The sequence below is a fragment of the Lepus europaeus genome, chromosome 20, assembly GCF_033115175.1.
Source record: "Lepus europaeus isolate LE1 chromosome 20, mLepTim1.pri, whole genome shotgun sequence".
Taxonomy (NCBI): domain Eukaryota; kingdom Metazoa; phylum Chordata; class Mammalia; order Lagomorpha; family Leporidae; genus Lepus; species Lepus europaeus.
This window is the reverse complement of record NC_084846.1, coordinates 27,514,852-27,541,958: the sequence shown is the minus strand read 5'-3', so window position 1 is coordinate 27,541,958 and position 27,107 is coordinate 27,514,852. Positions and strand designations below refer to the sequence as shown.

The following is a 27,107-nucleotide window of genomic DNA, read 5'->3' as shown; positions in this document are numbered from 1 at the left end:
AATGTGTGATGAAGCTGGTAATTTTTTCTTTTCCAGTTTTTTGCAGAAGCAAAAATAAATGTTATGAACAAGTAATAGAAGAACCCTAAATTAGTATGCTATCTGATACTATATGAAATGATACATAATTGGTTATAAAAACTGATCAATCTGGCCGGCGCCTGGCTTACTGGGCTAATCCTCCGCCTGTGGCGCTGGCACACCAGGTTCTAGTCCTGGTCAGGGCGCCAGAGTCTGTCCCGGTTGCTCCTCTTCCAGGCCAGCTCTCTGCTGTGGCCCGGGGAAGGCAGTGGAGGATGGCCCAAGTGCTTGGGCCCTGCACACACATGGGAGACCAGGAGAAGCACCTGGCTCCTGGCTTCGGATCAGCGCAGTGCGCTGGCCGCAGCATGCAGGACGCAGCGGCCATTGGAGGGTGAACCAACAGTAAAAGGAAGACCTTTCTCTCTGTCTCTCTCTCTCTCTCTCTCTCACTGTTCACTCTGCCTGTCAAAAACAAAAACAAAAACAAACAAACAAAAAAAAACAACTGATCAATCAGATATATAAAAGAAGTTTTAAACTGTGAAGTATATAGCAACATTGCTTATAATTGAGTATGGTAGTGGTGTGGTCATGTCTAAGAATACCACATTTAAAGAAAACCTGTATCCATATTAGTTTGTAAACACAAAGTATCTCTGACAGGATATAGGAAAGTTGATGGCATTTTTTGCTTGGGGAGGGAAATTGAAAGGATTAGGCAAAAGGAGTCTTTACTATAAACCCTTCCCTAAATGGCTGCAACAGCCAGGGGTTGGCCAGGCCAAAGGTAGGAGCCTGAATCTCCATCTGGGTCTCCACGTGGATGGCAGGGGCCCAAGCACTCAGCCTTCCCAGGAGCATTAACAGGGTTGGATGGGAAGTTGAGTAGCCAGGACTGGAACTGGTACTCACATGGGATGCTGGCATTGCAGGCAGCAGTGTAACCCACCGTACACAACACCAGCCCCTGGTCTACTTTTTTTTTTTTTTTTTTGACAGGCAGAGTGGATAGTGAGAGAGAGAGAGAGACAGAGAGAAAGGTCTTCCTTTTTGCCGTTGGTTCACCCTCCAATGGCCACTATGGCCGGCGCATCATGCTGATCCCAAGCCAGCAGCCAGGTGCTTCTCCTGGTCTCCCATGCAGTGCAGGGCCCAAGCACTTGGGCCATCCTCCACTGCCTTCCCGGGCCATAGCAGAGAGCTGGCCTGGAAGAGGGGCAACCGGGATAGAATCCGGTACCCCAAGCAGGACTAGAACCCGGTGTGCCAGCGCCGCAAGGCGGAGGACCTGGTCTACTTTCTTTCATTTGTCCATTTCTGACATTTTACATAACAGAATCACATGCTCTGCCCTCATGATCTGGCTTCTTTCAGCTAGCACAGTGTTTTCAAGGTTCCTCAATGTTGCACCACGTACCATTACTTAATGCCTTTTTATGGTTAATGATCCATTGTATGGATTGAACACTTATTTCAAAGATTTACTTATTTATTTGAAAAGCAGAACTGCAGAGAGGGAGAGAGAGTTGGCTGCAACAGCTAGGGCTGGACCAGACCAAAGCCAGGAGCCAGGAACAACATCCAGGTCTCCCATATGGGAGACACACTGAGACCATAGTTCGCTGCTTTTCCCAGGCCATTAGCAGAGATCTGAATTGGAAGTAGAGCACGAAAGGAAAGGCTACCACGAAACACACCAAACACCAGAGTAAGGGAAAAGGTTTATTGTCGGATAGGGGAAACTCAATAGCTGCCTCGCTGTGCACAGAGAGAACAACAGCCTTGCACTCGAACAGGTCTTCTATAGCTTTGGCAGAGGTAAGGAAGTGGGAGCAGCAAATCCCGTTAGGGTGGGGGTGGAGCTGACACTTGTGATTGGACTGTTTGGTCACCTGACTTCTAGTAAGCCAGGCTGGGCTTAGGAAGACCGCACCATTTTACTAACAGAGCAGCTGGGATGCAAACGGGTACCCATATGGGATGCCTGCGTCACAGTGGGCAGCTTTATCCAGTACGCCACAATACCAGCCCCATGAACATATTTTAAGAATTAACTCATCATTGCTTGTTTCCTTTTTCCTCTTTTGGCTATTATGAAGAATACTGCTATGAATGTTTGTTTATAAGGTTTTGTGTCAACATTTTTGTTTTTAAAGATTTATTTATTTGAAAGGCACTCAGAAGGCGACACAGACGGACAGCACATGTTTTCAGCCTCTGGTATGTGCCTACCAGTGGAATTGCTGGGTCAAATGGTAATTTTGTATTTAACTCTGAGGAGCTGTCAGACTGTTCCACAGCAGCTGCGCCAGTTTATATTCCCAGTCCACGAGGTTCCCAGGTTCTTCTCGTCCTTGCCAACACTTCTAGTGAACTCTTTTTAGCATTGTTTCTCCATCTAAGCCGTCCCAGCAGGTGTGAAGTGGTATCTCATTGTGGCATCGACTTGCATTGCCCTGTGACTCCTGATGCTGACAGCTTTTCATGCACTCATTGGTCATTTAATGATCTTTGGGGGAATGTTTTACTGATTTTCGAGTTGTTTTTGTTTGTTTGGAATTGTAAGAGTTATCTATCCGTTCCAGATTCTAGACCCTTATTAGATATGATTTGCAAATATTTTCTTACATTCTGTGAGTGACATTTTTCACTTCGTTGTTAGTTTCCTTTTATGCACAAAACTTTTAAATTTTGGTGGGATCTAATTTGTCTATCTTTTCTTTGCTGCTGATTTTTCTCTTGCAATGTTGAGATACAGTTCCTCAGAACTGTCCACACTTCTCCTTTATCCTTGGGGTTACTTTCCAAGATCCATAGTGGATACCTGAAACTGTAGTTAATACTGAGCCCTATACATACACCTATCTCTGATGCAGTTTAATTCATACATTAGGCCCAGTAAGAGACTGACAACAATTTATAGTAAATCTTAGCAAACCTCAGCACGTGACTTTTTTCACTTCCTTTTATTGAGAACTTTCACCTTCTCACTTAAAGGAGGCAACTCACAGCCTCTCCGTGGCAGACGCGAATTGCTGGCAGCACTTATCTTGTAGTTTGTGGCAATTATAAACTAAAATCAAGGTTACTGGAACACCACTGCAGCTCTCTCACAGATCTGATACCGGGAGGGATTCTCCCTGACCAGCAGGCAGGGAGCTTATTCAGTGTGGAAACTTTAGGCAAAGGGATGAGTCATGACTTGGGAGGATTTCACCATTCCGGTCAGGATCAAAAGGCATTGAAGATTATGAAATGTTTACTACTAAAATTTTCCATTTAATATTTTCAGAGCAAGGTAACTGAGACCAAAGACATCAAAACCTCAGCTGAGGGTGGGGGAACTACTGTCCATCAGGTTACTGGTTTTAATGAGGATACTAACACGTGGCGTAGCTGTAAGAAGGGAATTTTCTGTGTATAGATTATTTTTACAACTGTCAGAAATAAGCCTGAAACTATTTTTAAATGAAGAAAAAAATAGAACTTCTCTATTTAAATACTATTTTTAAGATAGATTTATTTATGTGAAAGGCAGAGTTACACAGAGAGGGAGAGACAGATTTTCCATTCCCTGGTTCACTCCCCAAACTGCAGCAACAGCAGGGGCTGGGCCAGGCAAAGCCAGGAGATTCTTTCAGGTCTCCCACACGGGTGCAGTTGCCCAAGCACTTGGGCCGTCTTCCACTGCTTTCCCAGGTGCATGAGCAGGGACCTGGATTGGAAGTGGAGCAGCTGGGACTCAAACTAGCATCCAAATGGGATGCTGGCATTGCTGAGGTTACTGGTCATTTTTACCTTTTCTTTTAAAAGTACTTTCATTGTTGGTTTAATACAACACTTAAAAGCAGTTTCTAGACACATTTTTTTCAAGTATATGTGCTGCCGAAGCGAGCACACACTTTTTTTTTTTTTTAAACAAAATACTCTAGGGGCTGGCGCTGTGGCACAGCAGGTAAAATCTGCACTTTAGACATCGGCAGCCCATGTCAGAGCACTGGCTTGAATCCTACCTGCTCCATTTCTAATCCAGCTCTCTGCTAATACACCTGGGAAAGCAGTACTTGGCCTTGCCTTCCTGAGAGAGACCCAGGTGGAGCTCCCGGCTTCCGGCTTCAGCAGGGCCCAGACCTGGCTGTAGCATCCATTTGAGGAGTAAACCAGTAGATGGAAGATGTCTCTCTCTCTCTTCCTCTTTCTGTTGCTCTGCCTTTCAAATAATAAATAAATCTTTTCCAAAAAATAAAAAAGTGAACATTTCATTAAGAAAATTTTCAAACAGAAAATAGAATAAAACAAATTCCTGTGCCCATTACCCAATTTTAACAGCTAGCATTTCCCCATATTTACAGTATCTGTTCCTTCTCCTCAGTATAAGTTGAAGCAAATCTCAGATTTGTCACTTCATGGTAAACACTTTTTCTTTCAGCACACCCATCATACTATTATCACATGTAATAAAAGTAACAATTCTAGTCCCAGCTGCTCCTCTTCCAATCCAGCTCTCTGCTGTGGCCCTGGAGAGCAGTAGAAGATGGGCCCCTGCAGCCACGTGGGAGACCAGGAAGAAGCACCTGGCTCCTGGCTTCGGATAGGCACAGCTCTGACTGTGGTGGCCATTTGGGGAGTGAACCAGCTGAAGGAAGACCTTTCTCTCTGTCTCTCCCTCCCACTTTCTTTAACTCTACCTGTCAAATAAATAAAATCTTTAAAAAAAAAAAAAGGAACAATTCCTGAATAGTACTGAATTCCTAGTCCTTGTTCATATTTTGTTCATTGTCTCAAAAGTTTGTTTTTTGAATCAACACCATGAGGCACTATTTTGTTTTTAAGACTTATTCATTTATTTGAAAGACAAAGAGAGAAAGAAGGAGAAGCAGAGAACGGTCTTCTATCCACTGGCTCACTCCCCAAGTGGCCTGCCTCAATAGCCAGGGATGGGCCAGCCAACGCCAGCAGCCAGAAGCTTTATTCAGGTCTCCCACATGGGTGCAGGGGCCCAAGCACTTGGGCCATCTTCCACTGCCTTCCCAGGCATTTCATCAGGGAACCTGATCAGAAGTAGAGAAGCCGCAATTTCCTGAACCAGAACTTGAACAGGTACCCATATGGGATGCTGGAGTCATAGGCACAATGTCAGCCCCCATGAGGTATATATTTGGTTATGTGTCTTTTTTTTTTTTTAAAGATGTATTTATTTTATTTGAAAGGCAGAGTTACAGAGAGGCAGAGGCAGAAAGAGAGAAAGAGAGAGAGAGGTCTTCCATCACTGGTTCACTCCTCAGATGGCTGCAACAACCAGAGCTGGGCCAATCCAAAGCCAGGATCCAGGAGCTACCTCTGGGTCTCCACGCAGGTGGCCCAAGGACTTGGGCCATGTTCTGCTGCTTTCCCAGGCCATAGCAGAGAGCTGGATCAGAAGTGGAGCATCTGGGACTCAAACTGGCATCTATATGGGATGCTGGCACGGTAGGTGGTGGCTTTACCTGCTACACCACAGCGCCGGCCCCTCAATTATGTGTCTTAAGACTCTTAGTCCATAACCCTCCAATCTTGATGTGGAGCTTTGATCTTAAATTCAATCTTTTGGTGGAGATTATGTTAATTGTGCTATGGAAACTTAATGTTTTTTCTTATTTTTTTTTATTCCCTGTAAATGGTTGGTTAGATCTAAAGCCTTAATTAGATTTCAGAGCAACTGGTGGGATCAGGAATACCTGGTAGGTATTCCTGGGATTTGATCAGAGGCCCAAGTGGTATCAGCTTGACTGGCTCATCAAAAAGTTCAGCATCTGCTTCAAAAGGCACGTGTCAAATGTGTGAATGAGAAACACTCACTGTCGATAACATTCACCCACGGGGGGCAGTCTTTGCCATAACACTGAACTTGCCTTACCCAGACTTGATAGTTGAAGTCCATGTCAGTCTTTGTATCACAGAGCACTGTAGACCAAAAAAAAAAAAAATTTTAAAACTTTTTAAAAACGGCCTTACTCAAGTACAACTCAAAAGTCATCTCTGAAACTATCCTCATTGATTGAGAACCAAGTGGATAAATTTCAGATCCAGTCTAGGTCATAAAACCAGCAGAGGAAGCTATTGGAGTCCCGGCTGCTGCACTTCCCAACCAGCTCCCAGGGAGAGCCGTGCAGTGTGGAGCGCTTGGGCCCAAACCACGTGGGTCCCCGTCCAGCCCCAGGCGGTGCCGCCATTTGAGGAGTGAACCAACAGATGGAAGATCTCTGTCTCTCCCCCTCTCTCTATAACTCTTTAAAATAAATCCTAAAAAAAAAAAAAAAAAAAAGGAAAAAGACTAGTAGGGAGCCAAGCATGAAAAAAATGGGCACTACATCTCTAGGGCCCGAGGCAAGAAAGGGCGAGGCAAGAATCAGTTTTCCTTTTAATCCCATCTGTGCGTGTATTCATTACTTCAACAACATCACCAAGGGCAAATGCTGAACATACCAACATAAAAACCTATTAATTACACAGATGCTGCCAGCTTTGTTCCGTGCCCTCACGTCAGAACCCAGTTGGACAACACTTTAAACAGGCTGAGGTCAAAGAAAGCTCCTCAGGGTACCAGCAACCTTCAAAGCAGCTGACGCGCCAGACCCGGGTCCCCAGGAGCTGGGAGGCCAGGCCCGCGTCCGGACCTCGGAGGCGCCAGGGCTGGGGACGCGCTCCACGCCCGCGCGAAAATGCCGGGCGCGCACAAAGCCCTCGTGGGCGGGGCTTGGCGACGTCACGGAGACTCCGCCCCCTGACGTCGCGCCCTGGGGAAGCCAGGAGGTTTCTGGCGGCGCGGGCGCCATTTTGCCGGAGCCTGCGACCGAGCGGGAGTGGAGTGGAGCGGCCGTTGTTGCCGACTCTTTCCCCTTCCCCGCGGTCCAGTCAGCGGGTTGATTAGGCCGTCGGCCCTCGAGCCGAAACTTGTCTCTTAATTAGTTCTGGGGGAGCGCCTGGCCGACATGAGTGATGTAGAGGAGAACAACTTCGAGGGCAGAGTGAGTACAAAGCCGCGGGAGCCGTCTTCGGCGGCGGCCCGACGCTCGGGGTTTCACGGGGACGAGCGCGGCCGGGCGGGGTTGCGGGGAGTCGTGCGGGGGCCCGCGGGGAGCAGCCTCCGGAGCCATCGCGATTGCTTCCTCCCATCCCAAGATGGCTTCTGGGTTCCAGTCCTCTCCCAGCCACCACGGGCCGCTACCCCGCTGTGGGGACTGACTGACTGACTGCGACCCGGACGCCCGGGTCCGGGTCCCTCTGCCGCCCCGCGCTGCTCCCTCTGCGCTCGGCTCCCCGGAGGCCTCATCTCTGTGGCGAGGAGCGGGTTCCCCGTCGCGGTGGGGCGGGCGGCGGCGGCCGGACAGTGGTAGGTGGCTGCTTGGCGGCGGTGGCGTTGGTGGCGACCCCGAGCCCCGCGGCGGGCGTCTCGGGGTCGGACGTGCGCGGGGCTGGCTGTCCGGGCGGGGAGAAGCTGGCGTGGGACTAGCGGGGGCCTGTGTCTCCTTGGCTCTCTATTGCAGTGAGCGGCCGCGTCTCTGGTGGAACCGGCGGCGTTGCGCCTATAAAGGCGACAAGCCTTGAGGTTGAAGGTGGGACGAGCCTAAGGAAGTGGTTAGTCAACGACCGCACCGACCCTTAAGCGTTCTTAAGACGGGAGCTGTGCGGGGAAAACTGCGCAAGGAGCCCCTTCCCCCTCCATGTCCCCTCTCACTTCACCGTGAACGTGGAAATGCTATATAACGCCTTGTTTTCCCGTTTTCTTAATGTCGGGTTTTTTTTTTTTTTTCCCCCTCTCTCCTTGATATTTCAACTCCTAATGCTTTTCTTTGTGACTTTTCTTCTAAAAACTGACCACTCCTTTGCAGGTTTTTACGGTAAAAAAAAAAATCCATCTTCGGTCTTATTTTAATCTTACGTAACTGAACAAATTTCATGGCTCGGTGTTTTCTATAAGAACCAGTCCTTTATAACTTATTTAACTCAAGGATCCCTGAAAAATTGTGGGTCCTCTCCGTTTTCCTCGCCCCTTGACCCAGCCAGAGAGCACTCGAGAAAGGTGTTAGGAGAGAAAGGGGGCCGGAGGAATGTAAACCTCACTAAGAAGGCGTTATCCCGGCTTTGATGCACTAGAACCTTTACCACGGTTCGACTTCGATTTCCACAGTTATCCCAGTAGGGAGAACTGGTGGAAGTGATTTATTGTGAAAATCGGGAAAAGAAAACAAAACCCCGGGGCAGCGCGCGGTGGCTGCTGTGTTGGTATTTGTTCCAGTCACTAGGGGAGACTTAAAAAACGCCCTGTGTGTGCTGCAGGGAGTGTCGCTTTTGGAGGTTTACTCTTAAGTACCTGGAACCAGAGATTAGTAAGAGAAGAGATCGAAATCGATAGGTTAGAAACAAAACTCAATCTAGTTCCTTTAAGATTGAGTTTCTCAATGAGATTTTGAGCATGGATAATTGCATAGTTGAATCTGCTAATTTTTTAGGATAATATACTGACCCAACAAAACTTTAAAATCGTGCAATACAAATATTTGGTGGTAGTTGTAAGCTGCTGCTTGTTTTGAAAAATGGTGGGGCTGTATGGGAATAATTTTTGCTGTCCACTCATCTTCCCTTTCTTTCCATTAACTTTCATTACTGTGCGGGGTGGGGTTGTTCGTTTTGTTTAATGTTTGTTTTGGTTTGGTTTGTGGAGAAGTGAAGAGGACTGGTAGTGGAATCCTATTTCCTTTAGTTCTTATTTTTTTAACTTGTCCTGTCGAGGATCAGAGTAAATCTAGATCATTGTCCCCTTATCCACCTAAGAAGGGAACATGTAAGATTCTCACCCACTTTTATCTAAAGTGTGTGTAGACATTACAATTTATTTAGTAGAAAAAATTTTTCACTCCCCTTCCATGGCTGTTTGTAATCAAGAAACTTTTTTTCCACGGGTGATACATTTATTTTATTGTAAAATAAAATAACAGATCAAATAACACTTCCAGACGTCTCTGGAGGTTTCCTTTTTAAAATTGTTTGGTAACGCAATTTAACACTGCCTAGTGCTTTTGGTTTTTAAATTGAAGTGACTTTATCTGCTGACCATAAACCAGCAGTTTAAATTTTTTTAATAAGCAACTACTGTGTACTTATCTTTGCTTCTAGGCTATCTAAAAGTAACAACCATAGCTCAGAAGATTTTTCAAATGGTATGTGTTGAGTTGTTAAAGAAGTTATGCTTCAAACTTTTTTTTTTTACTAAAACAAGTTAGAGAAAACATTGACAGGATAATCTTCAAACATTAGGTTTATCAGACACATTTCTGGAGATTATCAAGCTAGCTTTTAAGAGTAAATGAATTTCCCATAGAATTCTCAGAAAAATGCTTCTAATACTTTAAAGTGCAATTTCATTCACTTTATCTACAGAATAAACAGCATATGTTAACCCCATTCCACTAAAAGAGTATTTCAAATCAGAAGATAACTTTTTAGAGGCTACCAAACGTTAAAGAAATAGGACTAATACCAGTATTGCCTACTTTTGTGGCGTTTTAGAATGTGCTGCCCCCAAAATCTTTGATGCACTTTTAAAATTAAGAACTTGTGGCCTAATTTGAGATGGCTGATGGACCATTCAAATCTGGGCAAAAGTAAGTGTGTGGTTAAGCGATAGGATTAATAAAGGAGTCAGAAAATGGAGCTGAGCAGTTTTGTAAACTGCAGGAAAGGGAAAGCTTTGTTATGTAAAACTTTGACTAGATTTTATGATAGGGAAAAGAATGTTGATTGTATGGGTGTGACTGTGGAGGTTGTGCTGTAATATTGGAAGATAGATTCATTAAATATGCAGTCAGATAATGCAGGGTTTTGAATTCTAGATTTAGGAATTTGGGCTTCATCCAGTATGCAGGAAGGAGCCATTTATGAGCTCTTAATTCTGGGAGGGGAATAATGAAGAACTGTAGCAAAGATTAAAAAGACTGGCACAGAAAGCATTTGAAATATTTAAGGAAGGAAATTATTTTTAAAAATTGGTCTAAATAGGACACTAGTGGGATGTAAGAATGAGTGAGGCAGTTTAAAAAAGGATTTAGGAGAATAATAGAGCCTTTAAAATAAGTAAGTTTATTAAGACAAGACAGTTTGGGACATGTGTATCAAGTTAACACATTTTAAGTGGCGATGTCCTTTGGAGCTGGAGTGAGATTAGCACTTCAGCTGTGGCTTTGATGTCATCTTCATAAAAAATGAGCTATGTTTCATACATACATCTTCAACTAAAATTAGGATTTTTGATCTGAAAACAATACCTTTTATAGGATTGTAGGGGTGGAAATTAAGTTCGTCTTTTCATTTATCTTCTCCTCTACCCCTAAATTTTTAAAAACCTAAACTTAGAAAAATGTACAGTGCAATTGTGTTTTTTAGGGATCCACCATATAATTCCGCAGTTATTGTGATATATTGTAATACTATTGAAGAAGAAAGATAATGCTTATTTTTACCTCTTCAGGGCTTGTTCTGACTTTTTGAGACTCCTGGAGTTTCCTTTCTTAATATGAGGTGGTTGGATGATAAAGTGATGAGCAGAGCACAAATTACTATGCACTAATTTGAAAGTGAAAGTTGTGTGTGTTGAGTTACTTTGTTGAAGAATGGAGGAAATAAGAGGGGACAGTTTCCCCCTTCTGAAACCTGATTTGTTCATAATAGAGGGATGATGGCCTACCTCAGCTAAAACCCAGTGTGATAACAGGTGTGGTTTTTTTTGTTTGTTTTTTCAGAAAAACCCTAAACTAGGGTTTAGATTTTTGAATGAAATTTTTAAATAATCAACATGAAAGATATCATGCCACTTTGGCTTTAAAAGATGTAATTCAGCTTCTTCATTGATTTAATTTCATACATCTCATCAGGTTAACCTGTTAAAAAGAGCTAAAACTTCTTTCCCTCTAGGGATGGTGTTAAGTAAGCCTGAAAGAGTCTTGTTTAGGGTTTGATTTATTTTCCTGAAAATAAGTACTATTACATATTCCCTCCCCTCCCACTCTCCTTGAAGCAGAGAATGTGTAAGCTTAGTGAAACCTGTTAAGGCTTGATTTTTATATTGCAGATTGTCTCACTGAAGGGTCCTGATTTGTTTAATGTAAATAAAAGGATTTTGGGAAGGAGTGGTACAAGTAATGATACCAGTATTGCATAACTAATTTTACAGATCTGCCATAAAATGGTTATACTTTGTACCATTCCTAAAATGAGAATAAAGAGCCTTGAGATCCAAAGGGATATCAAGGAAGTTAAATATTTAGGGGTGATAGTCCTTTTTTTTTTTGTTTTAAAGACTTATTTATTCGAAAGAATTACAGAGAGAGGTAGAGACAGAGAGAGAGGTCTTCCATCCACTAGTTCACTCCCCCAGATGGCTGCAACGGCTGGAGCTGCGCCGGCGCCAGGAGCTTCTTCCGGATCTCCTACATGGGTGCAGTGGCCCAAGAACTTGGGTCATCTTCCACTGCTGTCCCAGGCCATAGCAGAGAGCTGGATTGGAAGAGGAGCAGCCAGGAGTAGAACCAATGCCCATGTGGGATGCCAGTACTTCAGGCCAGGGCTTTAACCCGCTGCACCACAGCGCCGGCCCCAATAGTCCTTTTTTAAAAAAACAAAGTAAACTTTGTCTATGGGCTTAATTCTGTAAATGAGCTGAACTTTACCTGTGCCATAACTCAGTAAAAGAACTTAGCTGTGCAGAAACGTCTGATAGTATGCTCAGGCATCAACTAACTGCCCCTGAGACCCTTGTAAAAAAGTGTGTATTCACATGCAGAGAGGATGCATACTGGTTATTTGTTCATATATCTTAACAAGCTCAGGAGGACAGAGTGGAGATGAGAAAGTGGTAGCAGTCAGATGAGGAAGACACTTTGTAAACACTGGAAAAATTGAGAGGAGAATAATGCAAAGAAATGTGGTTCCCCTTCCTTCCATTAAATTACTGCATAACTAAAGTTGTGTATAATCTGCTTGCCTTGTGATTTTCATAAAAGACATGAGAGAATAGACGTGACTGATCTGAGATGGAGTAAGGGGTTTTCCTTGAAACCAAAGCCCTGTCATCTTAGTTACTTGAAGTTGATGAATACTCTGTGACATCATCATATGAGAACATTAAGTAGAGAGAATGTTGTAACGTGTTTTTAGTAGTTTCATTTTTGTTGCTATTCATTGGCTCTTTAGTATAATTAAATCATTTTAGTTCTTAGTTTCTTTCTCTGCTTTTGAGATTGCCACTCATATGCTAGCTTTTCAAGCATTGCAGTTGATCATGAAATATAAACTAGCAGACTTGGGAGTCATTTAAAATTTGAACAAAAGAATATAAATTTTGCAGGCAATCTTCCAACTGAAGGATGAGTTTAAATTTGATTATCTATAGAGCCAGTGTTTTTGGCACAGTGGATTATACCCATATTGGAATGCCAGTTTGAGTCCTGGCTATTTGATGTTTCTGATCCAACTTCCTGCTAATGTACTTTGCAAGGCAACAGAAGATGGCCTGAGTACTTGAACTCCTGCCACCCATGTAGGGAACAGGAATGGAGTTCCTGGCTTCTGGCTTGGACCTGGCCCAGACCTGGCTCAGACCTGGCTGTTGCAGTCATTTGGGGAGTGAACCAGCAGATGGGAGATCTGGCTCTTTGGTTTGTCTCTCCCTCCCTCTCTCTGTCACTCTGCCTTCAAATAAACTGAATTTAAGCTTTAATATGTATGTAGAGTTACCAGATAACAAATTCTTTATGATAAAAAGTTCCCCCAAATTATTTCAGACTTTAGACACACAGTGTTAGAATATTTGATGAACCTTTGTAATAAAGACCACATGGGGTCAGCCATTCCGCTTTTATAATACAGACCCTGGGAGGAATGGCCCAGGTGGTAGTTGAGTTCCCACCACCCACATGGGAGAGTGGGATTAAGTTTCTGGCTCCCAGCTTGAGCCCCAGCCCAACACAGCCTGGGCCATGTGAGAAGTGAAACCAGATTGGTGAGTTCTCTCCCTCTCCCCCTCTCCCTTCCCCTTCACCTGCTCCCCTTACCTCCCTTTCAAACTAAAGAAAGGAGAAGGTGCCAGAAAGACCACTTTAATCAGCCTCTAAGGGTCTGTAAGTGAGGCATCACATCATACCACAACAAGCATGGGGAGCTTTCTTTTCTGCCAAAGGTCATTTGGATATTTATAACATCATTCACAGGCCACAATTATTGTCAACTTAAAAATTAGCCTGCTATAGATGTATTGGATTTCAAGTTGTACCTGTAGTTGCCTTGGCAGGGCCAGACCAAAGGATTTTGCCAGCCTCATGCAGCTGGGGGGCCAGATGTTCCCTACCCCTACTTAGAGGAAGTAGGCAAAACTTCTGTAGACTGAAATTAAATAATTGAGTAAATAAAGAGATTTCTTACAATCCCTAAAGAATGAAGTTCTTAGTTCAGTAAGTATTGTGAGGCATTTGAGTACATTCTCTCCCCTTTTGGGAAGTATGAATTACCTAAGTGCACCAGTGTGCTTCTGTGGAAATAAATTTCCAATTTCATAAAGTAGTAGGAAAGTATATTTTGAAAAGCTTGTTCTACACGCTTAGATTTGAATTGTGTCAGTTTGGCACTGTTACCTGGCAGTTTGGCCTTAATGTTCTATTTGTATTAATTTTATCTTTCATGAATACAAGTATTAAGTAATAAGCATATACTTTAGAATGGGATTTTTTTCTCATAATGTAATACAGGCTGTATTGGGATATTTCAGTTACTGCTTGCTGTAGGAATCATATTCTGCAGCAATGTGTGCATATAACATACACCAAAACAAAAACATTTAAGCAGATTGTTCTGAGAGTTTTCTACTTCTAGGTAAACTAGAGGCCTATTTTAGATTTTGGTTAAAATCTGTGATGAAGTTGTTTATCTGCTCATTTTAACTAGAGAGCATACTTTTCATGCTTGTTGAATCCAGTAGCCAGTTACTGAGAAATTTGTAGAATTCCTTGTCTGGCCAGCTTTGAGAACAGGTTAAGTGTAATTCTAGTGAAAGCACTAGGTACTACAAGATACCACTCCATCTCAGAATTTATTTTTTGTTTTCTGTTTGCAGTTTCGATTTATTTTTCAAATCCTAAATAATTTAATGAATTCCTTTGGGAAAAAGTTGAAATTATTTCATAATGAACACAAATGAAAGATCAGAAAGGCATAGCCAGCATTTGTCCTCCATAAAGAACTTTACTATATAGTCTGATTTCACATGGAGAATTTGGTAACAGCCTTTCAAAATGGTAAATTAATAAACTTTGAAATGGTAAATATTAATATGAGCATCTATCTGTGTAAACACCATTAGCCACCAGTTCATGCAGTGATGGGCCATTTTTTGGTGGTGGTGTAAAATATTTCTGAAGAATTAAATTTTATACATGATAGTTTAGGCTAAGTTTACTGAGACAAATAGCTTTTTAAAGTTTCTAAATTTTTTTTTGGAAGTTAAAAACTATAGTTACATCTTTGTAACTAGTAATTAGAGAGAAGAGTACTATATTTTAACTGGAGAATCCCTTGAAGAAATGTGTGGAGAATTAGCGTTCCCACAGATAGAGAGGACAACTGACAAAGGAGGTTATTTGTGACATCCTGCAAAATAAAAAGTAACGCTCTTAAAATACACTTAGGTCTTTTAAAAAGACATACCTTAATAAAGTCATAATTTAATGAAGTCATACTTAGTTCTTTGTTGCCACTCCAGAAATGAGGCCTAAAATTTTAGTTTTAAACTATTACTCAGTTACCTCGCTTATGTTAATACCTGAGTTGTGGTCATTTCTAGCAGCTGAAATTATGTTTATGGGGGAAGACATGGATTGGGTCCATAAAGTTTTGTACTAGAAAGCTTCAAATAAGCATGTAAGAGTACATTTTGGATTTAATGTGATTTTAAATGTCTGTCCTAGTAAAGTTAAAGAATTGAAGGTTTACAAGGTTTGGTAGACCAAATCCTTCTGATATGTGTATTATTCCGAGGGCCATGATGTTCATAAATGTCATTGCAGCTACTGCTGTTCAACAGTAGCATAAATGAATGGTGTGACAGTCTGTTGTCATGGGAGGAAAACTTAGAGTGGGGAAGATAATATCAGGTAGTTACTAGACCAGCCTGCGAACTATTAAAAGTTCTGAGTATGCTGATTTTATAGTTTTAGGGAACAAAAAACCTAACTTGCTTGCCTACTCCAGGCATCTCTCCAAGAATTTAGAAAGTATTTGAGATGTGATAAAAAGCTCACTGTAGGCAGCCAAAATTGGAAAAGTATGGAACAGGAAACAAGCTATATATCTTCATTTTTGTTTTCATGTGAAAAAAATGGATAGGTCTAGTGGCATTAGTACATTTCTTGATAAATAAGGTTTTTGATATCAAACTTGAAGTAAAAGGAAAGTGTTAAGAAAGCTATCTTTAAAAATTGTGTAATATAGAGAAAAAATTGATGTGATATTATTGAAATTGGATAATTGTTTACACTAATAATAGCAAGGTTTAAGTGGACAAATAAGCTATCTTATTTTGGTCGTAAATGCCTTATATCTATCAAGACAAGCTATCCATCAGTTATACATTATTTGGAAATTTTTTATTACATCCAGCTTTTTCAGAGACTGGTTTGCTGGTGGAGGATATGGTCTCTGAAGTACATATAAAGTCTGTCAAAATTGTGAAGAGGTAGAATCAAAGATAGAGACCATGGTACAAGTTTTGTAACTTGTACAGGTGTTTCCTTCCATAATACAGCATTTTACAGAGGAAAAATTACAAAAACACTGACTTTTAGGAATTTATAAGCTAAAGGGGATTTTTAGGATTTCTTTGCTTCCTCTTTCCCCTTAGCTCTTTAGATGCTTATTTGTCTTCAGAACATATATTTCTGGGAGGTCAGAATGAGAAAATAGTTAGTGGCCAACCAAAATTGGGAGGAGGTGTTAGTAATTTTACTGTGACCCTTGCATGTGTGCTGTAATGTGCGAGTTTAGACAGGTGTGTGCAAATATTTCGGCATAGGATGCTTTGCTTTAACTATATTTTGATTCTTAGCCTGACTTAGTGAAAGCCTATTTTAAGATCACTAAAAATCCAGGTTATAAAATAGTGGAAACTTAACACTTAGGTGTGGAGGGGGGAATTACAGTTAATGTTAGATTTATGTTTGAATTAAGTATTCCTATTAAAAATTGTTCATATTTTAGAAACTAGAATGAAACATGAAAGGGGAGGAGGGTGAAAATTATGGTAAAAAAACATTTAGAAAAATTCAGTAAATCATTTGTTAGAAACTAGACTTTGAACAATTTTAAAGACTATAAAATTGTTTTTTTTTAATAAATTAGTTATTTGCACTTTACCTGCTGGCTTTTCCATTTGGTAGATAACATTCTGAACTCCAGCAGAGTTTTATAATCCCCACGTGCTTAAATATACTAAATGTTCTTTTTCCATTAAGGTTAATGTTCGTGAAGAAATTGAAGAGTTTTTTCCAAGAATGTGGAAGATAAATCAAGATAAAAGAAGGCTAATGAAAAGTATTAAAGATCAGAAAATTAAAATTGAATGGGGGAAAAAATTGAACAGAAGATTGGTCAGATAGAAGCACTTGAATATTTTTTTAAGGCTATTTTGAATTGTTTGGGGAAGAATACACGAAGTATGAAAAATGAAAAACTCAATGAAGAATGAAGAGAAGTAGAAAGCAAGAGTGAAGTAGAATTAAAAGAATCTGGAAGAATGAATGGGTCCTAGGTTAAGTAAATGTATGGTTTATGTTCCAGTGTCTGTATGATCAAGTTGTAGATGAATTTGCATGATTACTTAGTTAATAGAGATTTGGTGATCTGGTTCAAGTAGGGAATTATTGAGGACAGTTAGCAGTATTAACAATGGGTTATTAATGAGCTGAAATTTTTTTCTGGAGGGTGTTGCCTAACCATTTGTTTTTCAGGAGCAATCAATATAAATAATTACGGTACTTTAAATGTTAGGTGTTAGGCATCTACGTGACCAGTGCCATTTGTAATACTGTCTTCTTTGTTAGGAGTCTCGCTCTCAGTCAAAATCTCCAACGGGAACTCCTGCTCGTGTAAAATCGGAGAGCAGGTCAGGATCTCGTAGTCCATCAAGGGTTTCCAAACATTCTGAATCCCATTCTCAATCAAGATCAAAATCCAGGTAAGTGTGTTTGAAATACTACTTAACATTCTCCTTGAGGTTTTCATGACAAAGGAGTTTTTGCCAAATTCCTTAAATTTTCACTAAAGACTCAGTTTTTCTCATACTAGAATTTAGAAGTGATTGGTGTATTCTAGATCAAAGCTTGGGTTTTGGATACTAGTTTTAATGCGAACTAAATTCATATCAGTTTATGCATTTTTGGCATTTGAATTAGTGTTCAGTTTTATGCCAACAATATTCTGTACAACAAAAAGGCAGTTTTTTCCATGGAATACTTGAATATATTTTAGTGCAGACAAGGCTGATGGACGTTTGTGGCACTAGGTGGTCATAAGAGTAATTTCTTTATCATTTCCTTGAGGATTTTGGCTCTGTGTCAAGCACGGCGCTCTGGTCATGAATCAGAGCCCCAGAGCCAGTGACAACAGAAATACTAGTGAACCCCTGCAAAGTTCACTCCAGGTACAATGGGGTGGAATAGACAGGCTAAAAACAATTAGTTTGAGTCATTGTCATTTCTTGCATAGACATTTCTGCTGCCAAAGGGGCATAAGACAAAATAAGGTTTTTTTTGTTTTTAAGATTTATTTATTTTATTTGAAAGGCAGAGTTACAGAATGGCAGAGGCGGGGGTGGGGAGGGTTGGTATCTTCTATCCACTGGTTCAATCCTCAGTTGGCCGCAACAGCCAGAGCTGCGCCCATCAAGCTAGGAGCTTCCTCCCAGTCTCCCACGTGGGTGCAGGGGCCCAAGGACTTGGGCCATCTTCTACTGCTTTCCCAGGCCACAGCAGAGAGCTGGATAGGAAGTGGAGCAGCCAAGACCCAAACCATGCCAGCACTGCAGGTGACAGGTTTACATGCTACGCCACAGTGCCAGCCCCAAAATCAGTTTTTTTAAAGGCTGTGCTTCTGTTGAGGTCAACAGTTACGGTATTTTCTGTATTTTGATGTATGATTTAAAGGAAAAGATACTTATCTTAAAAATTAGAGCTGTAATTGGTGCTAAGAATAATGGGGAATATCCTCTTTGGTATTGTACAAACACAAGTTTTCTTTATACATAATCCACTTCCTGCACCCCTGTTAAAATAAGTTACTGGGGTCGGTGCGATGGCGCAGAAGGTTAATCCTCCGCCTGCGGTGCCAGCATCCCATATGGGCGCCGGTTCTAGTCCCGATTGCTCCTCTTCCAGTCCAGCTCTCTGCTGAGGCCTGGGAAAGCAGAAGATGACCCAAGCACTTGGGCCCCTGCACTCGCATGGGAGACCCAGAGGAAGCTCCTGGCTTCAGGTCGGCACAGCTCTGGCCGTTGCGGCCATCTGGTGAGCGAACCAGTGGATGGAAGACTTTCTCTCTGCCACTGCTTCTCTGTAACTCTGCCTTTCAAATAAATCTTTTTTTAAAATGTCAGTTTAAAAAGTCTTATCACTGCTATCTAGGTAAGCTTAGTTAAGGATAGGTCATTGGCTGTTAGATTTTATAAGAATTTGTTAGATTTATCTTATAAGCAGAGAAAGAAGACTGTCAAGAATCAGATCAGAAATTAACTAGGGAAGCATCAGTGGGCAGGTTGATATTATGAAAGTCTCAAGAAATGAAAGCTATAAAATCAGTTGAGAAGTGGGCTTTTAGGTTGTTGATGAATTAATTTAGTGGATAACGGATTGCAACAGGCTAAAGGAAGGTTAGAAAGGAATTGATACTTGTCAGTGAATGGAATGTGGATCTAAGTGAAAAAGGTGGCAGGAATCAAAGGTTTTACAGTACTGGTGGTTGAAATTGGCTTTGCATTTTTCTTTTTAAAAGAAGGTAGATAATTAACATGTGTTGGTGAGGTGACAATGGTGAGCATAGAACAGAGGGACAGAGAACAGAAGGTTGTAGTGATTTAGGAGAAGGTGGAGAAAGAATTCTCTTTTTTCAGAAAGAAGGAACTGAGGACAGCCAGAGATATGTAGATAAGTCGTTGGAAAAGGGAACAGTGGTGGCCTTTATAGCCCAGTATATTTACCTCAATGTGTTCCCCCTCTAAGGTCGAGGTCAAGGAGGCATTCTCATAGACGCTACACTCGATCCAGATCCCACTCTCATTCTCATAGGAGACGATCTCGAAGTAGGTCGTACACACCAGAGTACCGGCGGCGAAGGAGCCGAAGTCATTCTCCAATGTCTAACCGCAGAAGACACACCGGAAGCAGGGTATGTGATTTACAGAAGTTAATTAAAACTTGTGGTGATTCTGAATTTTTTTTTTTGAGTGTTTAGTCCTGGTGTAGCTTGCTTATTTATTATAAAGTGAACCACTGTTTACAGATGGTAATTAAGAAACATCTGTGTTAGTTTCCTTTTTCCTTTTTTCATTAAAAATTTATTTATTTGAAAGGCAGAGGGCAGAGAGAAAGAGAGATCTTCTATCCACTGGTTCACTCCTAAATGGCCACAGTTTCTGGGCCTGGGCCACATCAAAGCCAGAAGCTGCAACATGAGTACAGGAACCATTTTCCACTGCTTTTCCAGTCACATTAGCAGAAAGCTGGATTGGAAAGTGGAGCATCCTGGACTCCCAACTGGCACCCATATGGATTGCCACAACACTAGACCCCCATTTTAGCTTTCAAAATCAAGAAAATAACTTTCTATGCCATAAATAGCCTAATAAAGGAATTTTCACTCTCAAACCTCCGTGTTTTCGTGACACTGCAGGAGTTTTCGTTTGTTTTTTCGCTAAGTGGCAGAGCCAGATTTCAACCAGTGTGCCTGATTCTGAAGCTCTGAGCTTAGCTGCTATGAAATGTGGTGCTGCTTCTGTATGATACCCACTTAATTATAGTGGAATGTGTTATTGGGAGATGTTTAGAAATTTGTACATTTTTATTCGTTTTAAATGATTTTTTTTTACTTTATTCCCACACACCCACCCTACCACCCCTTTTTTAAGACTGATTTGAAAGGCAGAGGGACATCTGTCCACTGGTTTGATTCCTATTGGCTACAATGGTCAGGGTTAGTTAGGCCAGGCTGAAGCCAGTGTCTCATGTGGGTGGCAGGGGACCGATTCATCATCCACTGTTAGGTGGGATGCAAAGCAGCTAAGACTCAAACTGGAACTACAGTATGGGATGCTACTATCCTTGCAAGTGGTGGCTTAACTCCCTACACCACAACACCAGCCTCTGTTCCATGTTTAAAATCTGAATTGTGGGAGTGTTGAAAGAATATCTTTGCTAAAGAATGAAAATGGAGGGGGTAGTATCTTGATAAGTAATTATTATATCAGATTAAGTACAAATTTGTAAGGGATGTAAAATATTTGAGTAAATTAGAAATTACGGCATTAAACTAAGGATGGCCTTTTTTTTTTTAATTATCTGAAAGTCAGAATTACAGAGAAAGGTTTACTCCCCAAAGCTGGAGCTGGGCCAATCAGGAACTTGTTCTGGGTCTCCCTCGTGGGTGCAGGGACCCTAGCACTTGGGCCATCTTCTCCTGGTATCCCAAGCCATACCAGAGAGCTGGGTCTGAAGTGGTCTCGATCCAGTACCCACATGGGATGCCTGCCAAAGGCTTTACCCACTGTGCCGGCCCCAAGGATGGCTTCTTAGGATATATTCTGAACATTACTGGGCTGGAGAATAGGAATGTTATTTTTCAGTCTTATAGCCAGAGTGTCTGTTCCAAAGAATGCCTGAATGTGCTGTGAACTGTAAGATAGAGCTCATCTATGTTAGCTCTCTTAAAATCTTAATTCCAGAGGACTTGAAACAATAGGTTCTTTAAATATTATAGGAGGTACTCTGAGCAAAACACTTTAAACTTTGATTTCTTTACTTGTAGATTTAATCAAAACTTAATGTTTTAATAAAAACATCTTTATTCAACAGGCAAATCCAGATCCCAACACTTGTCTTGGAGTTTTTGGCCTCAGTTTGTACACAACAGAGAGAGATCTTCGTGAAGTGTTTTCTCGATACGGACCACTGAGCGGTGTCAATGTAGTTTATGATCAGCGAACTGGGAGATCTCGAGGATTTGCTTTTGTTTATTTTGAGAGGATAGATGACTCAAAGGAGGTAAATTTGTTTTCATAATTTTCACTTTGAAAAATTTTTATATAATCAATCCGTATTGAGTTACTACTAAAAGTAAACTTAATAGATTCCCATTTTTGTAAACATAGCTTCTAATCGTTATATGAATCAAATTCCGCTCTCAATGTTAAAATTAGAAAAAACATTGGAATGTCTGCTGTTTAGCTTTTTAGTTTTTACTTTCTAGTATAGGTATATCCTGATTGAATTCTGGACTGTAAAGTAAGCTATCTATATATTTGGGTTAAAGTGTGTAGGTTTATATATTTATTTAAATATATATGCCATATTGGTGTTCTAATAGGTGACTGAATTGACTTTTAATTTGTGTTTTTATTTATTTGAAGAGCAGAGACGAGACAGAAATCTTAATATACGCTTGTTAACTCCCTAAATGCCTACAACAACTGAGACTGAGCCAAGCCAAAGCCAGGAGCCACAAATTCAGTCCAGGTCTCCCACATGGGTGGCAGGGACCCAAGCATTTTAGCCATCGTCTGCAGCCTCCAAGGATGTTCATTAGCAGGGAGCTGGATTAGAAATGGCCAGGACTCCAACTCAGGCAGTCCAAAGTGGGATGCCTGCCTGAGTTCAAAAATTAGTTTTATGGGGCTAATGATTGGCCTATTGGTTAAGAACCTGGTTAGATTTGATAGGTTTAATGTTATGTCTGAAATTCAATGTGTATAGAAATAAAGCATTGTTTTTAATAGTTATTCCATCCTGTAAGTAAATATACATGAAAGAATTGATACTTATTGCAACATTTGGTCAAAATTAAATTGGCAAATCTTTAAAAGATTTATTAATTATTTGAAAGAAGTATAGAGAGAGAAAGGGGGAGTGACAGAAAGAGGACAGTCTTTGATCTGCTAGTTCACTCCCCTAGATGACTACAATGACGGGCAGGCCAAAGCCTGCAGTTAGGAACTTTATCCATCTCTCCCACAAGGGTGGCAGGGCCTCAGATATTTGAACCAACTTCCCTTGGTTTTCCCAAGCCATCAGCAAGGAGCTGAATCAAAAGTGGAGCAACCAAGACATGAACCAGCACAGTGTCACAGGTGGTGGCCACAACACTGGCCCCTCGGATAGGTCTTCTATCATTAGAAGCAAGCACTTGGCAGGTTTACAAGTTCCTTTATATTTGCAGCTCACTAGGTGGCGACATGTTCCCTGAGGAACAGCTTGTTTAGTCTTGTTAGCTGATTGCAGTTTTTATTTTGAGTTGCCCAAACTGAAACTAGTTACTTACAGCCTCAGGAGTTAACACAGACTGAGTTGTGTGATTCTTTGTCTTTTTGCAAAAGCCTTCTGTAAGAGTTTCACTAAACTGTCCCTATGCTTTTTGACAGATAGATACTGAAAATTGATATGTGAACTTCACACCATTTTGTGAAAGAAGTGCTTAAGAATTTTGATTTTTTTTTTTTTTGGCATGTCAACTGAAAAGAGTATAAAATTTCTTATAGTTCTGAACACACTTATGATGATTACTTTGGGAGAAGTTTTTTTGTTTTTGTTTTTAAGGTTTTAATTATCTGAAAGGCAAAGTTAGAGAATTTCTTTACACTGGTTCGCCTCCCAAATGGCTATGACTGCTAGGGCTGGGCCAGGCTGAAACCAGGAGCCGGGAGCTTTGTCTGAGTCTCCCATGTGGGTGGCTGGAGCCCATGTACTTCAGCCAACTTCTGCTTTTCCAGGCTTATTAGCTGGAAGTTGAGTCAGAAGTAGAACAGTCTGCAATTCCCTATGTAAGCAGTGTTCCTGTGTCATTTTCAAAATTAGGAGAGTTTATTTGGATTACAAATACTTTGTGCTTGTTAATTAATTACTACTTCAAGGCTAGTGAATTATGTATGACTTGTATGTGATTTCTGTTACAGGCTATGGAAAGAGCAAATGGAATGGAGTTGGATGGGAGAAGAATTCGTGTGGACTATTCCATCACCAAGAGAGCGCACACACCTACACCAGGCATCTACATGGGCAGACCAACTCAGTAAGAGTCCATATTTCCTAAGCTAAATTCTTAAGAACTACAAATATGTGCAAATTTTTGACTAACTAGAAGATAAAGTGATTTTCCCCTTTAATTAGAGTTGAAGTTACTTAATTTTTATTCAGTCTTTGAATCCTTACATACTCATATGCCAGAGCTGTGGTGTAGTGTGGGTAAAGCTGCTGCTTTCCACGCCAGCATCCCATATGGGTGCTGGCTCAAGTACCAGCTGCTCCACTTCAAATCCAGCTGCCTACTAATGCACCTGGGAAAGCAGCAGCAGATGGCCCAAGTGCTTGGGCCCCTGTACCCACATGGGAGATCAAGAAGAAGCTCCTGGTCGTTGAGGCTACTTGGGGAGTGAACCAGAAGGTGGAAGACACTTCTCTATAACTCCACCTTTCAAATAAATAAGTCTTCAAAGGAAAAAAGTTCTTGATGATTTTGGCAGAGTATTAATAAGAGAATATTCTGTTAGCTTGGAGTGTTTTGTGAAAAGATTATTGGTTATGAGTGTAAGGGTAAGGAGCTAGAGCACTGAAATAATCTCAGAAGTATGAAGTAGAGTGAAATAAAGCTCTTTATCATTTAAAAAAGCCAAAGCACAATACCATGGAAGTTTGCAAAAAGACATGGAAGCAATTCTACCTTACCTCTCACCCTCTCCATTTTTTATGAAGCTCCTAACTTGTAGTAAATGATTCTGAAAGAGAAACCTTCACACTGACGTGTGATCTGTACGTTTTCTGTAGCAGTGGTGGTGGCGGTGGCGGTGGAGGTGGCGGAGGAGGTGGAGGTGGCGGCAGACGTCGGGACTCTTACTATGATAGAGGTTACGATCGTGGCTATGACAGATACGAAGACTACGATTACCGGTACAGGTAATGTCTCCCACTGAGATTTCCGTTCCAAATAAGGTGGTAGCAGTGTTACTGGACACTTATATTTGATAAGTATAAATAAAAACTTGACGCTTGAAATAGATTGTATGTCATGATTTGAAAATAGAAGTTAACTTTATTTGCTAATATTTTGTGATACAATATACCTATTTTTTCTAGTAGAATTAGCACACAGAGACCGGTATGATCTTGGGGACATTATTATTTTGAGTAATAAGAAAGTTTCATTTTCATCTGCTTCAGTGGAGTGATTACGTGGTGTGCTGAGTGATTTTTTATTTCTTACAGAAGACGATCACCTTCTCCTTACTACAGTCGATACAGATCGCGGTCAAGATCTCGTTCCTACAGCCCAAGTATGTGAACTCTGTTTTTGTAGTATTTAATAATTAATGACTTATCTTAGAATGTTAGTGTATATAGTGGCAAAACAGAAAATCATTAAGCAAGTCAAATCATAATTAACAATTTTTTTTGTTCTTTCTCTTTCAGGGCGCTATTGATAATGGAATGGTTGCAGTTAAGGACTCCCCCCCCCCCCCCCCCTCATTATTTTCTCTTTCTATCTTTTTGGTTTTTGTTTTTCTTTAATTTTGGATTTCCCCAAGTCTCTAATCCTTCCTAGTCCTTAAAAAATCTTTGGTTTTTTAGCATCTACACTTTGTCAATTGTGTTGCTGTTTTCCACCCTTTTTATTATACTCTTAAAGATGTGATTGTCATTTTGAGTAGTTAAACATCTTGAGTAAAAAAAGGAAACCCCCATGTTATGCTTTGTAGATGATTTTTCTTTGCTTTTACAGAGGATTAACTCCTGGCTAATCAAATGAGAAGAATGATCTTTTTAAAGACCTCCTTTTGTGTTAGATATTGTATTAGACATTGTGTTAGAGACTTGGCATTTTCATCAAACTTTTTTTTTTAAACTTTATTTTTGGGAACATAGTAACACAAAATAGTTCAGTCATGTCGGGTTTGGGGTGGCATGGAACAAATAGGTTGAATGTAGAAGGTTTGAAGCTATAGAAGAAAATACTTGGACATTTCTTTTGAAGAGGGAACTTTTGAACTATTATAAACTAAGTCATTTTTTAGAGATGAAAAACTTGTGGATGCCTACAAAATTATTTCAAATACATCTGTTCAGTCTTAGAAACTTAAAAGTGTGATTTTTGTGTTAAAATTATTGAAGCTTAAGTATTCCCTTAATCTGTGAAGGACAACCCTTATTTATTATATAGAGCAATTGTATAATTTGCTGTTAGAAATTTTGGTATTGGATAATGGTTAAGCAGGCTATTGTGTAGTATAGAAATTCTTAGAAGATACCTGTGGGGGAAAGTAGTCTCCTTCCAAATAAAAGTTAATATCTTTGAAAATGGGGTTGTCTCATTATTGTGGTACAATGGGAAAACAACTGAGTTGATAAGGGAGCCAGTTACTTCCGTACATTCATTCCCCTAACACATGTTTATATAAACTTTATATAAAGTTTTGCCCACCCTGAATTAATCTAATATTCTCATTTCTCATAATATTTTTTTCTTCAACTCAATCCTTCTGTTTAGTCTTTAAAAATCCCTTGGTTGTCCTCCTCTTTTTTTGGCAGACCAAGTTATAAATGCTGGGATTTATTCAGTATAGCAGCACACTGACGGAAAGAAATGGACAGCGCTCATCGTCAAGAGGCCCACAATCTAGCAGGAAACAGTTTTAAGGACATAATATAAGGGGAGGTTATTTCTGTTAACCATTTTAGAAAGATGTTAGGAACAAGCTCCTTTTTTTTTTTTTAACAGGCAGAGTGGACAGTGAGAGAGAGAGACAGAGAGAAAGATCTTCCTTTGCCATTGTTCACCCTCCAATGGCCACCATGGCCGGCGCATCTCGCTGATCCGAAGCCAGGAGCCAGGTGCTTCTCCTGGTCTCCCATGCAGGTGCAGGGCCCAAGCACTTGGCCCATCCTCCACTGCCCTCCCGGGCCATAGCAGAGAGCTGGCCTGGAAGAGGGGCAGCTGGGACAGAATCCAGCGCCCCGACCGGGACTAGAACCCAGTGTGCCAGTGCCACAATGCGGAGGATTAGCCTATTGAGCCACGGTGCCAGCTTAACTCCTTTATTTTTTCAAGGCAGTAGAAATAAAATAAATAAAAATAAAATTATTCTAAATATGTGACATTGAAATGCCTCAGACATTAAAAAATTCTTTACAGAAGGCCTGTTCTAAAAGCATTTTCCATTAAAAGATGGCCAAAGAAAAATTTGATAATTTCTGTTGGTCCCTAGGTGATTTTTGTATTAACTTAGGTTGGTTTTGTTTTTTAGTTTTTTAAGGATTATTTATTTTAAAGGCAGAGGGACTGGCACCTGCAGTGCCACCATCCCAAATGGGCTCCAAGTCCCATCTGCTCCACTTCCAATCCAGTCCTCTGCCATTTGCCTGCCCCAGCATTTCCTTTGATAATGAATGCAGGTAAAGATCCACCCATCTTTGAAAAGACATTTGAAACTAAATTAAAATTTCAAGTACTTTTGTATGTTCTAGTTCTTATTTAGGGTTTCCACAGTTTTGATATCGAATTGAATAAGTGGAAAACTCAGAACATACCTGTCACCTTTATACACAGACCTTGAGCCCATTTATATTACTGAAAGGGAATTCTAGTACTAAACATACCAGTGGTCACCCCAAATTTATATATACATGAAATGGAGTCCCAGTGGGAATACTGTGAAGGTGAGAGTGTCGAAAGTTAAAGTAAGGCCGGCGCCATGGCTCAACAGCCTAATCCTCCGCCTTGCGGTGCCGGCACACTGGATTCTAGTCCCG

General features: G+C 40.9%; 1 protein-coding gene across 1 annotated transcript; it reads left to right on the top strand.

Annotated features, from left to right (window-relative positions):
* The first annotated feature begins 6,821 nt into the window (after positions 1-6,821).
* Positions 6,822-25,654, top strand: TRA2A (transformer 2 alpha homolog). Its single transcript, XM_062179205.1, has 8 exons — positions 6,822-7,031; positions 17,148-17,281; positions 19,320-19,485; positions 21,168-21,356; positions 23,261-23,376; positions 24,129-24,257; positions 24,567-24,634; positions 24,771-25,654. The coding sequence occupies exons 1-8, from the start codon at positions 6,996-6,998 to the stop codon at positions 24,779-24,781; spliced, it is 849 nt and encodes a 282-aa protein (XP_062035189.1). The 5' UTR covers positions 6,822-6,995; the 3' UTR covers positions 24,782-25,654.
* Positions 25,655-27,107: the final 1,453 nt, after the last annotated feature.